At 41.4% G+C, this 19,865-nt stretch overlaps 1 protein-coding gene across 1 annotated transcript in view; it reads right to left on the reverse strand.

Annotated features, from left to right (window-relative positions):
* Positions 1-688: 688 nt before the first annotated feature.
* LOC124545268 (UDP-glycosyltransferase UGT5-like) overlaps positions 689-19,865 on the reverse strand; it is a 126,168-nt gene continuing 106,991 nt past the window's right edge. The window contains exon 6 of the mRNA XM_047124149.1: positions 689-1,102. Coding sequence (XP_046980105.1) covers positions 793-1,102 — 310 coding nt within the window. The 3' untranslated portion in view covers positions 689-792. The remainder of the gene's footprint in view (positions 1,103-19,865) is intronic.

Below are 19,865 nucleotides of genomic sequence, written 5' to 3' on the forward strand. Positions count from 1 at the left end.
GTTGCAAGATTTGCACTTTCCCCAATTACAAGATGTACCTGAAAATTTTATTTTGGCTACAAGCTGGAGTCCCCTCTCCATTTGCATTTCATTATACAAAAGTGATTGAATGTTGAAATCTCTGATCGTTGGATTGGTCGTGATGGTGAATATGATATTGCCCTTTTCTGCTGATATCCACGTTCACCTGACATCATGCCATGCGACTTTTTCGCTTGGGGATTTGTAGAAGATCGTGTCTATGTTTCGCCACCACCTAATGATTTACCCAGTTTGAAACACAGAACTGAAGAAGCTTCTATCACTTGGGACTTGTTAACCATAGAGTGAGAAGAATTGGATTTTAGTTGAATGTGTGCTACACAACTAAAGGTCCACATATTAAACATTTGTAAGAATAATAGATTAGCTTATCTTCAGTTGGATGTATTAACCGTACAAAATAGTCTAAATTAAACTTTTATAAAACAGCATTGAAACTGGAACATTTTTAAGGAGACTTTGCAGATTTTACATAAGACAGACATATAACATAGAAAGTTAAGAAGCATCAAATTTTTTAGAGCTACAAATAGATTTTCAAACACTCTGATGTAAGTGGACTAATGTGAGGAGCTGTAGATGACTCAGAGAATGGTTTTGAAATCCTGGGAAGAAGCATACTGCAAAAATAAATAATAGAATGAAGTCAGTAAAATAAATACTAAACATTTACTGTACAGTAAGTACAAAATAATTCTTCGTAACTACAACAATACTGTATTTGTACAAGTTAAAACTTTATTTTCGGTGTTACGCAAGTTTCTTTGATTTGGTCGTGGAACCCTTCGCAGTTGTTTTTGGCCCACTGACGCCGAGCAGCCTGAACACAGTTCTGAGCACGACCACCAGAATCCAGAGCGCCAGTGCAGCGGCGGCTGCCACAGCACCGACGACATCTAGTAGGCACAGCTGGTACCACGCCAGGTCCAGCGATGCTGACCTCATGTGTGGCGCTCCCTTGTGGCGCACCACGTACTCCGTCCAGTACACCACCTCCTCCAGGGGCGTGCGGGGCCTGTCATGGAACAGCCGTGACAGCTCCTGGGCTCTCGTCTTGTATCTATGGACAAATTGATTATCCATATTTGGCGACATTTACTTGAAGTTACCAGTTCACATAAAACATCTCTCCAAAGTTTCTTTTCATTGACACGAAAAGTGCAACTTGTCTGGGTGACAGTATTAATAAAAGCGCAGACATAATTTTGGCTGTCCCTCAAGGAACTGCCTTCGAACCATTTGTTTACATAATAATTCTAATAATAATAATAATAATTTCGTATGGGTCAAAGGTCTGCCATTTTGGCAGCTTGTGTGTACCTAATCTACCCCAGTTATCCACTGGAGATAGGCAACCTACAATTTAATGTGGCATCCAAACCATGTGATGTATCTGGCAGCTCCCCACATCGTTGAGAGATAAAGGCTGGTTTGAACCGAAGTCTGAATAATCCGTGGTCCTACTGAGGTTCGATTCTGCAAGTATCGGTTTCCAGACATGTAGTTTACCACCAAACTATCAGATCCTCTCTGTATGTATTTACTTGATCTATAAGTTTCGATGAGTGAGTTTGCGAGTTTCAGCATATGTGACAAGAGTTTCGCTCTATGATAACTACAAAAATGGTTCAAATGGCTCTGAGCACTATGTGACTTAACTCCTGAGGTAATCAGTCCCCTAGAACTTAGAACTACTTAAACCTAACTAACCTAAGGATATGACACACATCCATGCCCGAGGCAGGATTCGAACCTGCGACCGTAGTGGTCGCGCGGTTCCAGACTGTAGCACCTAGAACCGCTCGGCCACCCTGGCCGGCACGAAAACTACAGCTCGGTAGTTTTCGCACAGTACTTAGATGATGTAGTAAATTGTAGGAATACCGGAAATATTGGCAGCATTGGTATGGAAAGAAACGTAACTGAATTTGTGAGGCAAAAACTGCGAGCCAAATACTTATTTGATCTTTTTTGTTCGTTTATTTTGCGCAAAACTAGAACTTCACATCGTTCAGTGTTAGTCCATTGTGTATTTTAGGTCCTCACAAAATATAAATTGTATTTTATAAGTAATAAAATTTAGTTGATCGTGTAACTTCTGCTCATTTATGTAACCAAAGCAATTACTTTTGTTCTAAGTACAGTTTACATGCACAAATATAAAAGAATCTGTATAACTATTTTATCGTTTTGTATTCAGTAGAACGTTCATCATGATCAAAGTTACCGTAAGAGTTTGCTGTCATTATTGATAATTGTTAAAGTTGCTTACGAGTAACAAAAAATGTTTTATTCAAGTTCGATGAAGGATTGTCTATGTTTTTGTCTTCTTTTTAAATTGTTCTCGTTTTTCGCAAAACTGTTTTCTAGCGCTATATGATAAATATGTATTTTTTTTTATTTTTACTACAAGACCCCTCTGTTTCAAATTACGAATCAACAATTTTCGGATAACACCTGAATTAAACATTGACAGTTTCAGTTTTGTTCTAAATACTGTTTATTTTTAAGTAACAGACTAGAGGATAACTATCAAGAAAAAAAAATCTTTTGTAGATACCACGATTCTTCATATACCCTCACTCAGTTTCTAGGTGGTTTACTGCTTCTGGTTTCAAGACGAATCTAGTAAGACACTGATCGCATATGCGAACAGAGCGATCGAAATGAGATAAGGCCTTGCTTAACAGAAATGTAATGTGGTTAAAATCTTACATGACCAACACAACTAGGAAAACTACGATAATCTACGGTAGCAAACAGCAGTTTTATTATAGCTCTGTATGTGACGTATACGATAGCATCTTCTGGTTACACTAACTTAGAAGTTTCAGTTATTTGCTCTGCCAAGGAACCGAACGTGAGTGTATGGATGTGGTAGCCTAATGTCTAATGATATTGCATTGGTGTACTTAATTATATTGCTGTATAAGAAAAAAGAATCGGGAAAAAAGCGAGAAGCTGCCTTGCCTGGTGGGACGAGAGCATGGAGATAAAAGAAGAATGGAACTGTCATTACGTCACAAACTTGAAGCCGTCATCCGCCATCTTACGTAGCCTAAAACATTAGGTTCAGCGCGTTTATACCACCATGGTTCACCACGTATATACGTCCCCGTGACGTCAGTCTGACGTGCCCATACGTCGTTTCGACCGTTGTGAATAACTATTGACTTTCGTAGTCATATCACAAATAGGATCTGGTGCTTTGATTGTGTGCAGATGTAGTTAATTCATGAAAAATTCGTCGTTCACGGGTGTAATAATCGACCCTACCGTAATGTTGTTTAAGAAAACCACATTTTAACCGCAAATCCTCCGGCATTGGAGTCACACTGAATCAATGGTCTTGCGTCCACACAACACATATCTATGTGACAACACAGATTGTTGTTGCAGTATTTCATGCCCTAAATTCCTCCCATCGATTATTATCCATTGTTCACAATTCTTCTCTCTTTAAAAAGGTATCTGGCTAGAACAGCGCTTTGCTTCCTGACCGAAGAAGGGTCTGGCTGAAAACTTATATGAACACTCTTTTCGTTGTGCCTGCCTGCTGCTCGGCGTGTGAGTAGCAGCAGTCTAACTGCTTCATAGAATAGTTACTTCCTCGTGAAGTTTATTGTAAGGAATCCACCTCACTTCAACAGGAATAATTTTGTACATAATTACAGTAACGGAAGAAAAACATGACATTATGCCACGTTAAGGTTGTGTGTAGCACAAATAAGGGTTCACAATACTGCAACCAAATGTTTTGATCCCTTACCTAGTGATATAAAATGCCTCACAGAGAGCAAAGTAAGATTTAAACTAAATTGCAAACGTTTCTCTTTAGTAACTCCTTATCCACATAAGACGATCTATTACTGTAAAGTGTAAAACGGCGATGACTCCGATTTACTAACTTACATTTGTCTGTCTCTAATTAAAAAAAAAACTAATTTATGATCAGCATGGAGGCATACAAACAAATTGATGTTATTTTCAAATGACTCGTTCCACATCATTAAAATTTATCCTACAAATGATGTGTGGAACATGAAACTAACTAACTATTGGTATATCACAAAGCATGGTATAAACTTCTGTACTCTGAAAACCTCAAAATTAATTTCAAAATTGAAACGAAGAAGATGATCAAAGAGCCCTACATTCCAACTGTAATATGTTGGGTTATTCCTGAAAAACTGACAGAGTTAATGGCGAGAATTATTCCGGGAAAAGAAGTAAACTGGCTACTATTGGAAAGGTAGGCCTAAATGTTACATGGGCTAGGCTGTCATTACTAAAAAAATTACTGACATACAGGTTAAAGCAAAATATCCCTTTTATGGGGTCTATGTGTTTGAGGCTGTTCCCTTAGCCATATTTATAGTATTGCACAATACTGGAACATTTTTAAAAATTATGCGTGGAGGTACGCCTCTATGCAGTTTTTCTTTGACATTTCAACAGTCGTTCAGTTTCCAGAATGAGATTTTCACTCTGCAGCGGAGTGTGCGCTGATAAGAAACTTCCTGGAAGATTAAAACTGTGAGCCGGACCGAGACTCGAACTCCGGACCTTTGCCTTTCGCTGGCAAGTGCTCTACCAACTTTTAAAAAATTTTTTTTTATTATTCTCATTTTGTTCGTTTTCGTTCGTTGTATGTGCTCGGGGCGGACGTCGTAAGACATCCGTTTAAGTTCGTCTTTGATCGGTTAACTCAGTTTTTTTATTACAGACGGCTGCTAACCCTCTGACCGAACACGCTGAGCAACCGTGCCGGCTGAGCTACCCAAGCACGACTCACGGACGTCCTCACAGCTTTCCCAAGTTCGAGTCTCGGTCCGGCACACAGTTTTATTCTACCAGGAAGTTACATTCGTTCAGTTCGTTGACATCACAAGATACTTGCGTCTTTCCACATTGTACACGTTTATGGGCTAGCAAAGTACACGTCGGTAAGTTTTTTGCAAAAGTGAGCATTAAAAATGTTCTACATACGAGTTAAAAGCTGAAAATTTAACGAACAAAAAGCAGTACCAGTAAGGAAACAAGCATTGATACTATGTTATTCATGTAAGCCTGTGATTTTTAGTGTTTAAAACAGTTGTTGTGTACACAAGACAAAGTAATGAAAACGAATCAATCGTAAATAGTAGTCTGCTAGTGCTTTGGGCTATTTAAGATGATGGCACTCTGGCTTCAAAACAACGTACTGTGTAAGTCTATTATTGAGGTAAAAAAAGAAGATAGTCGTCAGAGTGCCTTCTCCCTTCTTTTTTTCCTACTTCCATGGACGAGAGATGCTTATGCAACGTTTCTATGAGCAGCAAATATGCACAGCAGGCAACTGCAGGAGGCCGCTGTTACATACCGTGGCAGCTGAATTCAAAAATCTGTATGTTGTTAAAAGTGGTCTAACTTTATTCACTTATTGACTCGTTAATGACTTCAGCAGTATGTTTCTACATGAGTATAAAATCAGTGTCATTCTGGAAGAGATGAGTACGGAGATTTCCGTTGAGCAGAGGTCGCTCTGTACGGTGTAGTGTGTGAAGATAAGGTTTAGGGACGTTCAACTTAGACGTTGACTTACTGGAGATATCTGGAAGTCAGTCACCATGAATCGAGGATTTAATAAAATTATCATGTGATAGGTGCAGGAAAAAGAAAACTGGCGTTCTACGGATCGGAGCGTGGAATTTCAGATCCCTTAACCGGCAGGTAGATTAGAAAATTTAAAAAGGGAAATGGATAAGTTAAAGTTAGATATAGTGGGAATTAGTGAAGTTCGATGGCAGGAGGAACAAGACTTTTGGTCAGGTGAATACAGGGTTATAAACACAAAATCAAATAGGGGTAATGCGGGAGTAGGTTTAGTAATGAATAAAAAAATAGGTGTGCGGGTAAGCTACTACAAACAGCATAGTGAACACACTATTGTGGCCAAGATAGACACGAAGACCACGCCTACTACAGTAGTACACGTTTATATGCCAACTAGCTTTGCAGATGATGAAGAAATTGAAGAAATGTATGATGAGGTAAAAGAAATTATTCAGGTAGTGAAGGGAGACGAAAATTTAATAGTCATGGGTGACTGGAATTCGAGAGTAGGAAAAGGGAGAGAAGGAAGTAGGTGAATATGGATTGGGGCTAAGAAATGAAAGAGCAAGCCGCCTTGTAGAATTTTGCACAGAGCATAACTTAATCATAGCTAACACTTGGTTCAAGAATCATGAAAGAAAGTTGTATACATGGAACAATCCTGGAGATACTAGAATGTATCAGATAGATTATATAATGGTAAGACAGAGATTTAGGAACCAGGTTTTAAATTGTAAGACATTTCCAGGGGCAGATGTGGACTCTGACCACAATCTATTGGTTATGAACTGTAGATTAAAACTGAAGAAACTGCAAAAAGGTGTGAATTTAAGGAGATGGGATCTGGATAAACTGAAAGAACCAGAGGTTGTACAGAGTTTCAGGGAGAGCATAAGGGAACAATTGACGGGAATGGGGGAAAGATGTACAGTAGAAGAAGAATGGGTAGCTCTGAGGGATGAAGTAGTGAAGGCAGCAGAGGATCAAGTAGGTAAAAAGAAAAGAGCTAGTAGAACTCCTTGGGTAACAGAAGAAATATTGAACTTAATTGACGAAAGGAGAAAATATAAAAATGCAGTAAATGAAGCAGGAAAAGAGGAATACAGACGTCTCAAAAATGAGATCGACAGGAAGTGCAAAATGGCTAAGCAGGGATGGCTAGAGGACAAATGTAAGGATGTAGAGACTTATCTCACTAGGGGTAAGATAGATACTGCCTACAGGAAAATTAAAGAGACCTTTGGAGAAAAGAGAACCACTTGCATGAATATCAGGAGCTCAGATGGAAACCCAGTTCTAAGCAAAGAAGGGAAAGCAGAAAGGCGGAAGGAGTATATAGAGGGTCTATACAAGGGCGATGTACTTGAGGACAATATTATGGAAATGGAAGAGGATGTAGATGAAGATGAAATGGGAGATACGATACTGCGTGAAGAGTTTGACAGAGCACTGAATGACATGAGTCGAAACAAGGCCCCAGGAGTAGACAACATTCCATTAGAACTACTAATGGCCTTGGGAGAGCCAGTCCTGACAAAACTCTTCCATCTGTTCAGCAAGATGTATAACACAGGCGAAATACCTTCAGACTTCAAGAAGAATATAATAATTCCAATCCCAAAGAAAGCAGGTGTTGACAGATGTGAAAATTACCGAACTATCAGTTTAATAAGTCACAGCTGCAAAATACTAACGCAAATTCTTTACAGACGAATGGAAAACCTCGGGGAAGATCGGTTTGGATTCCGTAGAAATCTTGGAACACGTGAGGCAATACTGACCTTACGATTTATCTTAGAAGAAATTTTAAGGAAAGGCAAACCTACGTTTCTAGAATTTGTAGACTTAAAGAAAGCTTTTGACAATGTTGATTGGAATATTCTCTTTCAAATTCTAAAGGTGGCAGGGGTAAAATACAGGGAGCGAAAGGCTATTTACAATTTGTACAGAAACCAGATGGCAGTTATAAGAGTCGAGGGACGTGAAAGGGAAGCAGTGGTTGGGAAGGGAGTGAGACAGGGTTGCAGCCTCTCCCCAATGTTATTCAATCTGTATATTGAGCAAGCAGTAAAAGAAACAAATGAAAAATTCGGAGTAGGTATTAAAATCCATGGAGAAGAAATAAAAACTTTGAGGTTCGCCGATGACATTGTAATTCTATCAGAGATAGCAAAGGACTTGGAAGAGCAGTTGAACGGAATGGAAAGTGTCTTGAAAGGAGGATATAAGATGAACATCAACAAAAGCAAAACGAGGATAATGGAATGTAGTCGAATTAAGTCGGGTGATGGTGAGGGAATTAGATTAGGAAATGAGGCACTTAAAGTAGTAAAGGAGTTTTGATATTTGGGGAGCAAAATAACTGATGATGGTCGAAGTAGAGAAGATATAAAATGTAGACTGGCAATGGCAAGGAAAGCGTTTCTGAAGAAGAGAAATTTGTTAACATCGAGTATAGATTTAAGTGTCAGGAAGTCGTTTCTGAAAGTATTTGTATGGAGTGTAGCCATGTATGGAAGTGAAACATGGACGATAAATAGTTTGGACAAGAAGAGAATAGAAGCTTTCGAAATGTGGTGCTACAGAAGAATGCTGAAGATTAGATGGGTAGATCACATAACTAATGATGCAGTATTGAATAGAATTGGGGAGAAGAGGAGTATGTGGCACAACGTGACAAAAAGAAGGGACCGGTTAGTAGGACATGTTCTGAGGCATCAAGGGATCACAAATTTAGCATTGGAGGGCAGCGTGGAGGGTAAAAATCGTAGAGGGATACCAAGAGATGAATACACTAAGCAGATTCAGAAGGATGTGGGTTGCAGTAACTACCTGGAGATGAAGAAGCTTGCCCAGGATAGGGTAGCATGGACAGCTGCATCAAACCAGTCTCAGGACTGAAGACCACAACAACAACAAGGAGCAGTTATGTGAAGCTCATTACAAAGGTAGTCAGTTCGAGTTAGATCTTGTGCAGCGTTGGAGAGCTGCTTGGGCGTAGTTATTGGAGTTTAGCCCGAAGGAGATTTGTGCCGGCCGGTGTGGCCGTGCGGTTAAAGGCGCTTCAGTCTGGAACCGCGTGACCGCTACGGTCGCAGGTTCGAATCCTGCCTCGGGCATGGATGTGTGTGATGTCCTTAGGTTAGTTAGGTTTAATTAGTTCTAAGTTCTAGGCGACTGATGACCTCAGCAGTTAAGTCGCATAGTGCTCAGAGCCATTTGAACCATTTTTTTGAAGGAGATTTGTACGGGAAATGGTGTTATCACAAACTGCCAGAAGTGGTGCTGACAGTTTAAGTATCAGTTATTTGGAGTTGGTTTTTTTTTTTCGATTCTATTACCATTTTCAAGCTACTGTCCTGTCGTGAACACTCAAGTAGGGACAGTTGTTTTAATTTTTCGTTTGCTGTGGTATATAGTGGCCGTGAGACCGAAAGACGACTTACTGTGCTGAAATTAGTGTGGGATATTGTACATGTGAGATCGAAAGACGAGTCACTTTGTCGAATTTGGTATACAGATATTACATAAGTTAGCTGGGAACTTTCGGTTTTTGATACCGTGTTATTCACCCACTATCAAACAAGAGCTAGACTCGTCGATTGAGTAATATTGCACCCGGAGGTATATGTGGCAAATGGCCGTATAAACGAAGTAAGTGGGGGAGAGTACTGTAGACGCCAGTGCCTGAACACGCTCAGCTCCGATTAATCTTGTTTAACTTCGGGGTTAAAAGTGGCGGTTAAAAGTAAGTGTTCATTTTTTACGTGATTCATAGATAAACTGAATAATAGGTTTGGAAAAAAGGGGCACTCTTAAATATCTGTATTTGGCTAGTATTTCAAATAAACCACTTGTGATGTGGGTCGTTAAAAAAATAGCTTCCCTACTTATTATTTGTCTCGCCAACTAAGGAAATATTTCAATAAAACCATTTGAAAGATCTGAATTAAAATAAAAGGAAAAAAGGGAAACAAGAAAAGAGAAATAGAGAATAATAGTAGCTTGTGAATATTTTAGCATCATTGGTATCTGTCTGCCACTCTAGAGTTAGCTAGCCTTTGGCTGTAATCTTTAAAGAGAAGTAGCAAACTTAGAAATCATACTACATATCGAAAGAAATAAAAAGCTACTGATGTACATAAATGGGCGGTTATTTTCAGTTATCGTTGGCATAATTATAATAACTTTGGTGTCTTAAATATAAAAAGAAACTGGTAAAAGAGAAACATATTGAGAAAATTAAAAACACAATAACTGCTTAGGATTTGCTTGCGAGTAATGAATACAGAGGGAGTGGACGCTATATCGGTAATTAATCGATAGTTGAATTTTGTTTGTTAGAGATACCGTGTGGGAAACAGCAGTTTAAGCTCTCGCAATTTTGTAAAAGTTATAAAAGGATAAAGGTAGGAAGCCATCAGTAATTCTTAATCAGAATTTACTATATTTTAAATACAAAATGAACGTAGAGCACTTTTTTTTACCCACCAACAATCCGAGATTACTGATAACAGTATAGTGTTCTGTATCTGTATGAAAGGCGCTACAACCGACGATGTGGTAAATTTTGTTCGCCTTTGGCGCACTAAAGTAGTTCCAACCCGTCAACAGCGCTGATGTGAGCTAGGTTCATTTTTATGCAGGTTGGCGCTCCTCCGCGCAAATCACAGCCAGGGAGCGGCTTCAGCAGAGGCATTTCAGAAATTTCAGAATCAGCAGCCGGCATTTCCTTACAGTCTGGCCATCCAGATCACCTGATCTTAATCTATGTGACTTCTGGCTGTGGTGTTATCCGAAAATTGTTGTGCTCAGTGCTCCAGTCACTAACGTAGCTGAATTCAAGGCACGCATTGCGCAGAACATTCTGAACTCCTCTCCGATCTATTGTGGAACGCGCTGTTTCTCTATTTCAGCATGTGGTAGAAAACGGCGGAGAGCTTCTTGAACATGCCTTGCGCCAGTCTCACGGCAATTCGAGCCATGTCATTTTCATAGGGTTTTGTGCCTTATGAGAATTAAAAAACTGATTTTTTCCATCTGATGCAATGATAGATGGGCTTACTTAAGTAACAGTGCTATAACTGTTGACTGCCAAACAGGCAAGTCATGCACACTGAACAGTATGGTTTGTGTAACATGCAACTCAAACCATAGTCGTCGGATTGTGATTCATCTGTTATTTGTAGCGGACGCAATTTACGTTACGACGCTTTCAGCGCCATCTGTTGGTAAAATTTCCGTTAATTTTTTTCCCATGACATTTCCCCCTGCGTCAGTAATATGTTGTTCAATTTTGACGTCATTTTGAGCAATGGTTCTCTTTCTACAACGTTTTGGAAGTAGAACTTCAGTTATGGGCACCCTGTAGCTTCTAGTACTCTTTCAAATTATGAGATTCTCAGTTAAATGTTCAATAACTTTCCGGCGATACGTAGCGCAATTATTCATAGCAATAAGCGCCGGCAGCCGAAGCCAGAATGCGTTTAACTACCCAGACTACAGACTGCTAACTCTGATGTGAAGTATTCCATACAGTCAGCCTAACACCTTTTCTCGGATCCTGTTTTCACAAAATTAAACAGACCATCCATTCACTTTGCAAATAAAAGAATCTCACCAATATTCTAGTGCAGTTTGCGATGCTTGGAGTCTGCCTGACATTTTTCATAGGTAATGCTGCAGCCAATATCCAATTCAAAAATCGCGATTTTCTGTCATTCCGACAGAAAGCATTATGCACCCAAAACGTTTCGAAATGTTTGGCAGTGAAATATGTTTCCTGGAGAGCAACACAGATGGCTGAACTGGAGGAAACTCCGAGGAGGTTAAAACTGTTGTACAGTAGTGGCATATGGACAACGATGACTGCACACTTCTTTGATAGGTGACAGTATGATTCTTTAACTGACACAGCTTTTATCACAGGTAGGCTATGGTGTTATAGGACTTTGTCAGTAGGTGTAGCAGAGAAGGGTTGCATGTGAATATTACAGTTAGTCATGTAAATGAACGGACCGATGAAGCATTTATTGACGCAGACCAAAGTGTACAGTTTAAAAGTATCAATACTTTCTTATATGAAGTGTTGTCTGCTGTTAAAACATGCAATGTCAGGGCTTTTAGTACCCCACATGCCACACATCCTGTAGCCTCCAGGCCTCCAGTCTGACAATAACAGATTCCTTATCCACGGCTGACTCATACATGGCCTTTGAAAAGTACTATCGCAACTAAGACGTGTGAAGGCAGACCCTCACCATTGCTGCGGAAGGCATTCAGCGTCCTTCGGTGGCGCTTCTGCAGTTTTGGAATGTGGGCATCTTAGCACTATGTTACGTTCTAGCTATTAATAGATTCAACATCAGAGTTTTCAAGAACGTCGGTCACGAGATCAGTGTGCCTGCCGCCACTGGAGCAGGGCCTGCTGCGACCAGCTAATGGTAATCGCTGCATCCCACATCTTTTACTAACACAGATTATTGTATACGAAACGCTCCCTTGGTTTAAGGGCAGCATTTTTGATTACTAATCAAACATCGCCGGTCCTGGGTTCGAAACGCGCCCCGCGCTTACCTATTGATTAATACTCAGTACCGGTGACGGCCGAAGACTTCCAGCATAAGAAGTCACCTTTATTCTACCAACGGCCTTGTCAAAGAGGACGAAGGAGGTTCAGGGTACTCTCTTGTGCTTGGGGTAGAAAACTGCCCCTAAAGGTGGAAGAATCAAATCAGCAATGATCAACGCCATGAGGATGCTGAAGACAATGGAAACCACTGCATTACACACATAATGTGCATCCACAGGACATGTGGCCTGTAATTGAAAAAAATTTCATGATCATCTCTCCACTGGAAAAACATTCCGGAGTAGTCCCCCATTCGGATCTCTGGGAGAGGACTGCCAACGGGGAAGTGACCATGAGAAAAAGATTGAATGAGCAACGGAAGGATAACATTCTACGAGTCCTGGCACGGAATGTCAGAAACCTGAACGTGGTAGGGAAGCAAGAAATTCTGAAAAGGGAAATGCAAAGGCTCAGTCTAGATATAGTAGAGGTCAGTGAAGTGAAGTGGAAGGAAGACAAGGATTTCTGGTCAGATGAGTGTTAGGTAATAGCAGCAGAAAATGGTACTCGTATAACGGGAGTAGGATTCGTTATGAATAGGAACGTAGGGCAGAGAGCGTGTTATTGTGAACAGTTCAGTTATAGGGTTGTTCTTATCGGAATAGAGAGCAAACGAACACCGATAATGATGGTTCAAATATACCAGATGGAGAGATACGGAAAGTATATGAGGATATTGAAAGGGTAATATAGTGCATAAGAGGAGATGAAAATCTGATAATCATGGGAGATTGGAATGCGGTTGTAAGGGAACAAATAGAAAAAAAGGTAACAGGACAATATGGGCTTGAGACCACTATTTGAGTTCTGTAATAATACTCTATCCCAGAATGACAAGAGGAGTATGTATATTTGGAAAAGGCCGGGTGATACAGGAAGATTTCAGTTAGATTACATCATGGTCAGACAGAAATTCCGAAATCAGATACTAGTTGTAAGGTGTACCCAGGAGCAGATACTGAGTCAGATCACAATGTAGTTGTGATGAAGAGTAGGGTGAAGTTTAAGACATCAATATGCAAAGAAATGGGATACGATAGTACTAAGGAATGATGAGATACGTTCGAAGTTCTCTAAGGCTATAGATACAGCAATAAAGAATAGCTCAGTAGGCAGTAGAGTTGAAGGTGAATGGACCTTTCAAAAAGGGAAGTAACACAAGTTGGAAGGAGAATCTTAGGTACAAAGAAGGTAACTGCAAAGAAACCATGGGTTACATACGAAATACTTCAGCTGATTGTCGAAAGACGGAACAACAAAAAAAGTTCAGGAAAATTCAGGAATACAGAAATACAAGTCGGTGAGGAATGAAATAAATAGGAAATGCAGGGAAGCTAAGGTGAAACAGCTGCATGAAAATGTGAAGAAATCGAAAAAGAAATGCTTGTCGGAAGGACAGAACCAGCATATAGGAAAGTCAAAACAAACTTCGGTAAAATTAAAATCAAGGGTGGTAACATTAAGAGTGGAACGGGAATTTCGCTGTTAAATGCAGCAGAGAGAACGGATTGATCGAAAGAGTACATCGAAGGCTACTATGAGGGGGAAGATCTGTCTGATGTGATAGAAGAAGAAACAGGAGTCGATTTAGAAGAGATACGGAATTCAGTATTAGAATTAGAATTTAAGAGAGTTTTGGAGGGCCTAAGATCAAATAAGACAGAAGATATAGATAACATTCCATCAGAATTTCTTAAACCATTTGGGGAAGTGGCAACAAACCGACTATTCAAGTTGGTGTGTAGAATGTATGAGTCTGGCGACATAACATCTCACTTTCGATAAAGTATTATCCAAACAATCCCGAAGACTGAAAGAGCTGACAAGTGCGAGAATTATCGCACAGTCAGCTTAACAGCTCACGCATCGAAGTTGCTGACAAGATAATATACGGAAGAATGGAAATGAAAACTGAGGGTGTGTTGAGTGACAATCAGTTTGGCGTTAGGAAATGTAAAGGCACCCGAGAGGCAATTCTGGTAATGGAAGCAAGATTAAAGGAAAATAAAGACACGTTCATAGGATTTATCGACCTGGAAAAGGCGTTCGACATTGTAAAATGGTGTAAGATGTTCGAAATTCTGAGAAAAATAGGGGCAAGCGGAAGGGACAGACGGATAATATACGATATGTACAAGAGCCAAGAGGGAATGATAAGACGGGACGAGCAAGAACGAAGTGCTCAAATTTAAAAGTGTGTAAGAGAGGGATGTAGTCTTTCGCTCCTTCTGTTTAATCTGTACATCGAAGACGCAATGATGGAAATAAAGGAATGGTTCAAGAGTGGAATTAAAAGTGAGTGTGAAAGGACATCAATGATACAATTCGCTGATGACATGGCTGTCCTGAGTGAAAGTGAAGAAGAATTACGTGATCTGCTGAATGGAATGAACTGTCGAATGAGTACCGAATATGGATTGAGAGTAAATCGAAAAAAAAGAAAGTAATGAGAAATAACAGAAATGACAGCAGCGAGAAACTGAACATCAGGATTGATGGTCACGAAGTAGATGAAATTAAGCAGTTCTGCTATGTAGGCAGCAAAATAAGCAATGATGGACGGAGAAAGGAGGACATCAAGAACAGACTAGCGCTGGCAAAAAGAGTATTCCTGGTCAAGAGAAGTCTAATAGTATCAAACGTAGAGGTTAACTTGGGGAAGAAATTTCCGAGAATGTACGTTTGGAGGACAGCGTTGTATGGTAGTGAAACATGGATTATGGGAATGCCGGAACATTAGAGAATCTAAGCATTTGAGATGTGGCGCTACAGACGAATGTTGAAAATTTGGTGGACTGGTGATGTAAGGAATGAGGAAATTTTGCCAGAATCGGAGAGGAAAAGAATATGTGAGACAGTCTGACAGGGATAACGGACAGGATGATAGGTCACCTGTTAATACCTCAGGGAATAACTTCCATGGTACTAGAGGGAGCTGTAAGGGGCAAAAATTTTAGAGAGAGACAGAGAGTGGAATACATCCAGCAAATAACTGAGGTTATAGATTGGAAGTGCTATTCTGAGATGGAGATTTTGGCATAGATGAGGGATTCGTGGCGGGCCGCATCAAACCAGTTAGAAGACTGATGACTAAAAAAAATGCTTTGGTGTAATAGAAATTTGTCAGTACTCGTAGAAAGAGATGTAGAATTTATTAACAGTGCGCACTTTCATGGGGAATAGTGGGCATGCAAAGTCTGTTCTTGTAACTGCGAACAGTTTTCATGATCATAATCGATGAACAGGGTGTAGGACTTTCACGTTACTTCCATCATGTTACAACTGTGACCTTAGAAAAGCGACAGTGTTGACTGAGCAGCAATTGTTTTAGGTTAGATGGAAATTGATACAGACGGCTAGGAAACCTTCGTCTGCAATCGTGTGATCAAAATCACGAACATCACATCTCACTGTAATGGTTCCACTATCTTAAGCAAGACATACAGATCTACTCTTGCAAGGCCTATCCATTAAATATTTATGTTTACCTTCCTTGTGGATCTGCATTATCACTACTTCTGTTCATTGTCATAATGGACACCGTGACATCTGACCTGCACCGGCCATTACCATAGACCCTACTTTATGCTGACGATGTGATGCTGGCAGCAGAAAACAAGCTTGTTCTGCAGAACCTAACTCAAGAATGGAGTTACCGGTAGGCGCAAAACGGTTTGCGCCTTAATTTGAAGAATACCGAGTACATGACATCAGACAGACATGAAATAGGAACCATCACGATTAGTGGTGAAGATCTGACTCGTGTGAGTAAGTTTAAGTATCTTGGTTCCACGATCACCGTTGACAGCCGACTCACCAAAGAGGTCAACACCAGAACTCAGGCAGCCTGGATGAAGTGGGGAACAACAACCGGATTCACTCGCGACCGCAGGATGAAAGATAATTTAAAATCAAAAATCTATCGTACTGTCATCCGACCAGTTGTGGGTGCTGGCCGATTACAGTTGAGACAGAACGCCACCTAAGTGTAATGGAAACGAAGATGCTAAGGTGGACAGCTGGCCTGACTAAGTTAGATCACGTTTCTAGTGACAGCATTAGGAAACAGTTTGGTATTGCACCAATCCAGGACAAGATGCGTGAGAGTCGTATTCAATGGCTTGGGCATGTTTTACGGGCCGGTGATGACTCTACTACCAAGGCGGGTTACACACTTGAAGTCGTCGGCAGTAGACCCTTTGGGCTGATACGATTCATAAAGATCTTAAATGCGTGAACATCCACCATAGATGCAGCCCGTGACAGAGGGAAATGGAGACAACGGACTTATGTAGCGGACCCCGTAGGCACGCGGGGCAAACGGTGAATGTAAAGAAGAAGAAGCTGTTGATATTGATCTCCATGGATTACCTGTGTTCATGGTGTTCAACTGTAGAAGAGAGTACCATAAAAAAGGTACATCACCAAGTGCTCATTATAAGCATAAAGGTAGCGCGGTCTTTGACTTCACAAAGTACAGCTCTTATTGGAAAATGCTACTCATTTTAGGATGGATTCTACGTTTCGTGACAAATTAGAGAAGTAGCAATGTCATCAACAGTGACTTAACAGGAATCGTCATGTCGAATCGAGAGATAAAACTTTGATATTATGTATGTGATGTGCACTCATACATACACTGCAACAAAAAAAAGGAAAAATGTTGGTACATGTGGAAAGACATCGATTTTGATCCGATGATGGAATATATCACCTAGGGATAGTAGATGTACTGGTTATGGTTTGAACGTCGTCCACCAGCGGATGGCGTATTTGCATAGCTACCAGAGCGTCATCTGTGTCTACCCTTTAACATCGAATGCTCACAGCCAGAAGGCTCAGCGTGGTGCAGATTTCTGAAGCAAGAAGGAAACCATGCCAAGGAGACGCACTCGTGCTTGCTACTGCCAACTGAGCATGTTTGAAAGCGGTCAAACTGAGGCCTCCCCAGTTGTGGGGTGGTTCTGTCGGAGAATTGCTACATGAGTTGGTCGTGCTGCGTCAGTTGTACAACGATGCCTGCATCAGTGGTCACGTGAATATTTGCTCACCCGTGGATGAGGTCCTGGACATCTAAGTAGCATAGACGCTCGCCCGGATCACCCTGTTGTAAGGGCGGCAGCGGCAGAACGTACAGCTACTACAGCACAGATAAGAGAGCTTGTAAGCCCAGACATGTCAACACAAACTGTTGCAAAACGGCTATTAGCAGTGAGACTAAGAGCATGCACGTCTCTAGCCCATCTTCCCTCAAGCCACAGCATCGACATGCACGACTCGATTGGTGCCATCAGAGGATCATTTTGAATGGCGCTCCGTGGTCTTTAGCGATGAAAGGCGATGCTGGCTGCACGCAAGTGGTGGTCGCTTGTGCGTACGACGCAGATATGGTGGGCTCCCTCTCGCAGAGGCAGACTGCATTCGTCCAAAACACACTGGTCCCACTCCAGGCCTTATGGTCTGGGATGAGACAAGCTACAACTTTCGTTCAGGATGGTGTTCCTGAAGGGGACGATAACCAGCGCTAGGTTAAGTATAGAATGTTGTTAGACCCGTTCTTTTGCCGTTATTGAAGGAGAAAAGTGATGCGTTGTTCCAGTAGGATAATGCTCGCCCACACACTGCCCGCAACTCAACGTGTTCTGCAAGACGTGCAGCAACTTCCGTGGGCGAGTACGATCTCCAGACTTTTCTCCAACTGAGCACGTGTAGCATATGATGAGTCGAGAAACGACTCATGGAACTCTTCAGCCAACAACTCTTACACAGCTACGTGAACATGTCGAGCAGGCGTGGCATAACGTATCCCTGGACAGTATTAGCCATCTATATGATCGAATAGATGCCAGAGTCAGCGCCTGCACTGACACCCATGGAGGCTACGCCACATACTAATATAGGTGTTGCAGCCTGGGTCGATATCTGGTACCTCAGAACCGCTTGCGCTATTGATACGAGGTGTATTCAAGTTCTAAGGCCTCCGATTTTTTTTCTCCGGACTGGAAAGAGATAGGATCATGCGCATTGTTTTAAAATGAGGCCGCGTTCATTGCCAATACGTCCCAGAGATGGCAGCACCATACGGCAGATGGAATTTTACCGCCAGCGGCGAGAATGAGAACTGTTTTAAATACTTAAAATGGCGACGTTTTCCTTAAGTGAACAGCGTGCAATCATTCGTTTTCTGAATTTGCGTGGTGTGAAACCAATTGAAATTCATCGACAGTTGAAGGAGACATGTGGTGATGGAGTTATGGATGTGTCAAAAGTGCGTTCGTGGGTGCGACAGTTTAATGAGGGCAGAACATCGTGTGACAACAAACCGAAACAACCTCGGGCTCGCACAAGCCGGTCTGACGACATGATCGAGAAAGTGGAGAGAATTGTTTTGGGGGATCGCCGAATGACTGTTGAACAGATCGCCTCCAGAGTTGGCATTTCTGTGGGTTCTGTGCACACAATCCTGCATGACGACCTGAAAATGCGAAAAGCATCATCCAGGTGGGTGCCACGAATGCTGACGGACGACCACATGGCTGCCTGTGTGGTATGTTGCCGAGCAATGTAAACGCGGAACGACAGCGTGAATGGGATTTGCTTTTCGTCGGTTGTGACAATGGATGAGACGTGGATGCCATTTTTCAATCCAGAAACAAAGCGCCAGTCAGCTCAATGGTAGCACACAGATTCACCGCCACCAAAAAAATTTCGGGTAACCGCCAGTGCTGAAAAAATGATGGTGTCCATGTTCTGGGACAGTGAGGGCGTATTCCTTACCCATTGCGTTCCAAAGGGCACTACGGTAACAGGTGCATCCTACGAAAATGTTTTGAAGAACGAATTCCTTCCTGCACTGCAACAAAAACGTCCGGGAAGGGCTGGGCGTGTGCTGTTTCACCAAGACAACGCACCCGCACATCGAGCTAACGTTACGCAACAGTTTCTTCGTGATAACAACTTTGAAGTGATTCCTCATGCTCCCTACTCACCTGACCTGGCTCCTAGTGACTTTTGGCTTTTTCCAACAATAAAAGACACTCTCCGTGGCCGCACATTCACCAGCCGTGCTGCTATTGCCTCAGCGATTTTCCAGTGGTCAAAACAGACTCCTAAAGAAGCCTTCGCTGCTGCCATGGAATCATGGCGTCAGCGTTGTGAAAAATGTGTACGTCTGCAGGGGGATTACGTCGAGAAGTAACGCCAGTTTCATCGATTTCGGGTGAGTAGTTAATTAGAAAAAAAATCGGAGGCCTTAGAACTTGAATGCACCTCGTATGTAAATGTAATCATTTCATGTACTCCATATGCTCTGTTGCAACAATAAATGTGGAGTCATTTGGAAAGCTCTGAAAGGGTGTACCAATTTTTTCTGGTAATGTATGTGTCTGCGATGTACACTCACCAAAAACGCACACTGAAATTATGTAGAAGCCCAGCCCCGTCGGTCGATTACAACCATGAAAAACATTTGCTGTTACAGGAATAGACTTTTGTATACCCATTATTCACCATGAAAGTGAGCACTACCAATAAATGCTGCTACTGACACGTTTTATCGCGCCAAATCATACCTACAGCAACAACCTATGTTAGTTAG

The sequence above is a fragment of the Schistocerca americana genome, chromosome 8, assembly GCF_021461395.2.
Source record: "Schistocerca americana isolate TAMUIC-IGC-003095 chromosome 8, iqSchAmer2.1, whole genome shotgun sequence".
Classification (NCBI taxonomy): Eukaryota; Metazoa; Arthropoda; class Insecta; order Orthoptera; family Acrididae; genus Schistocerca; species Schistocerca americana.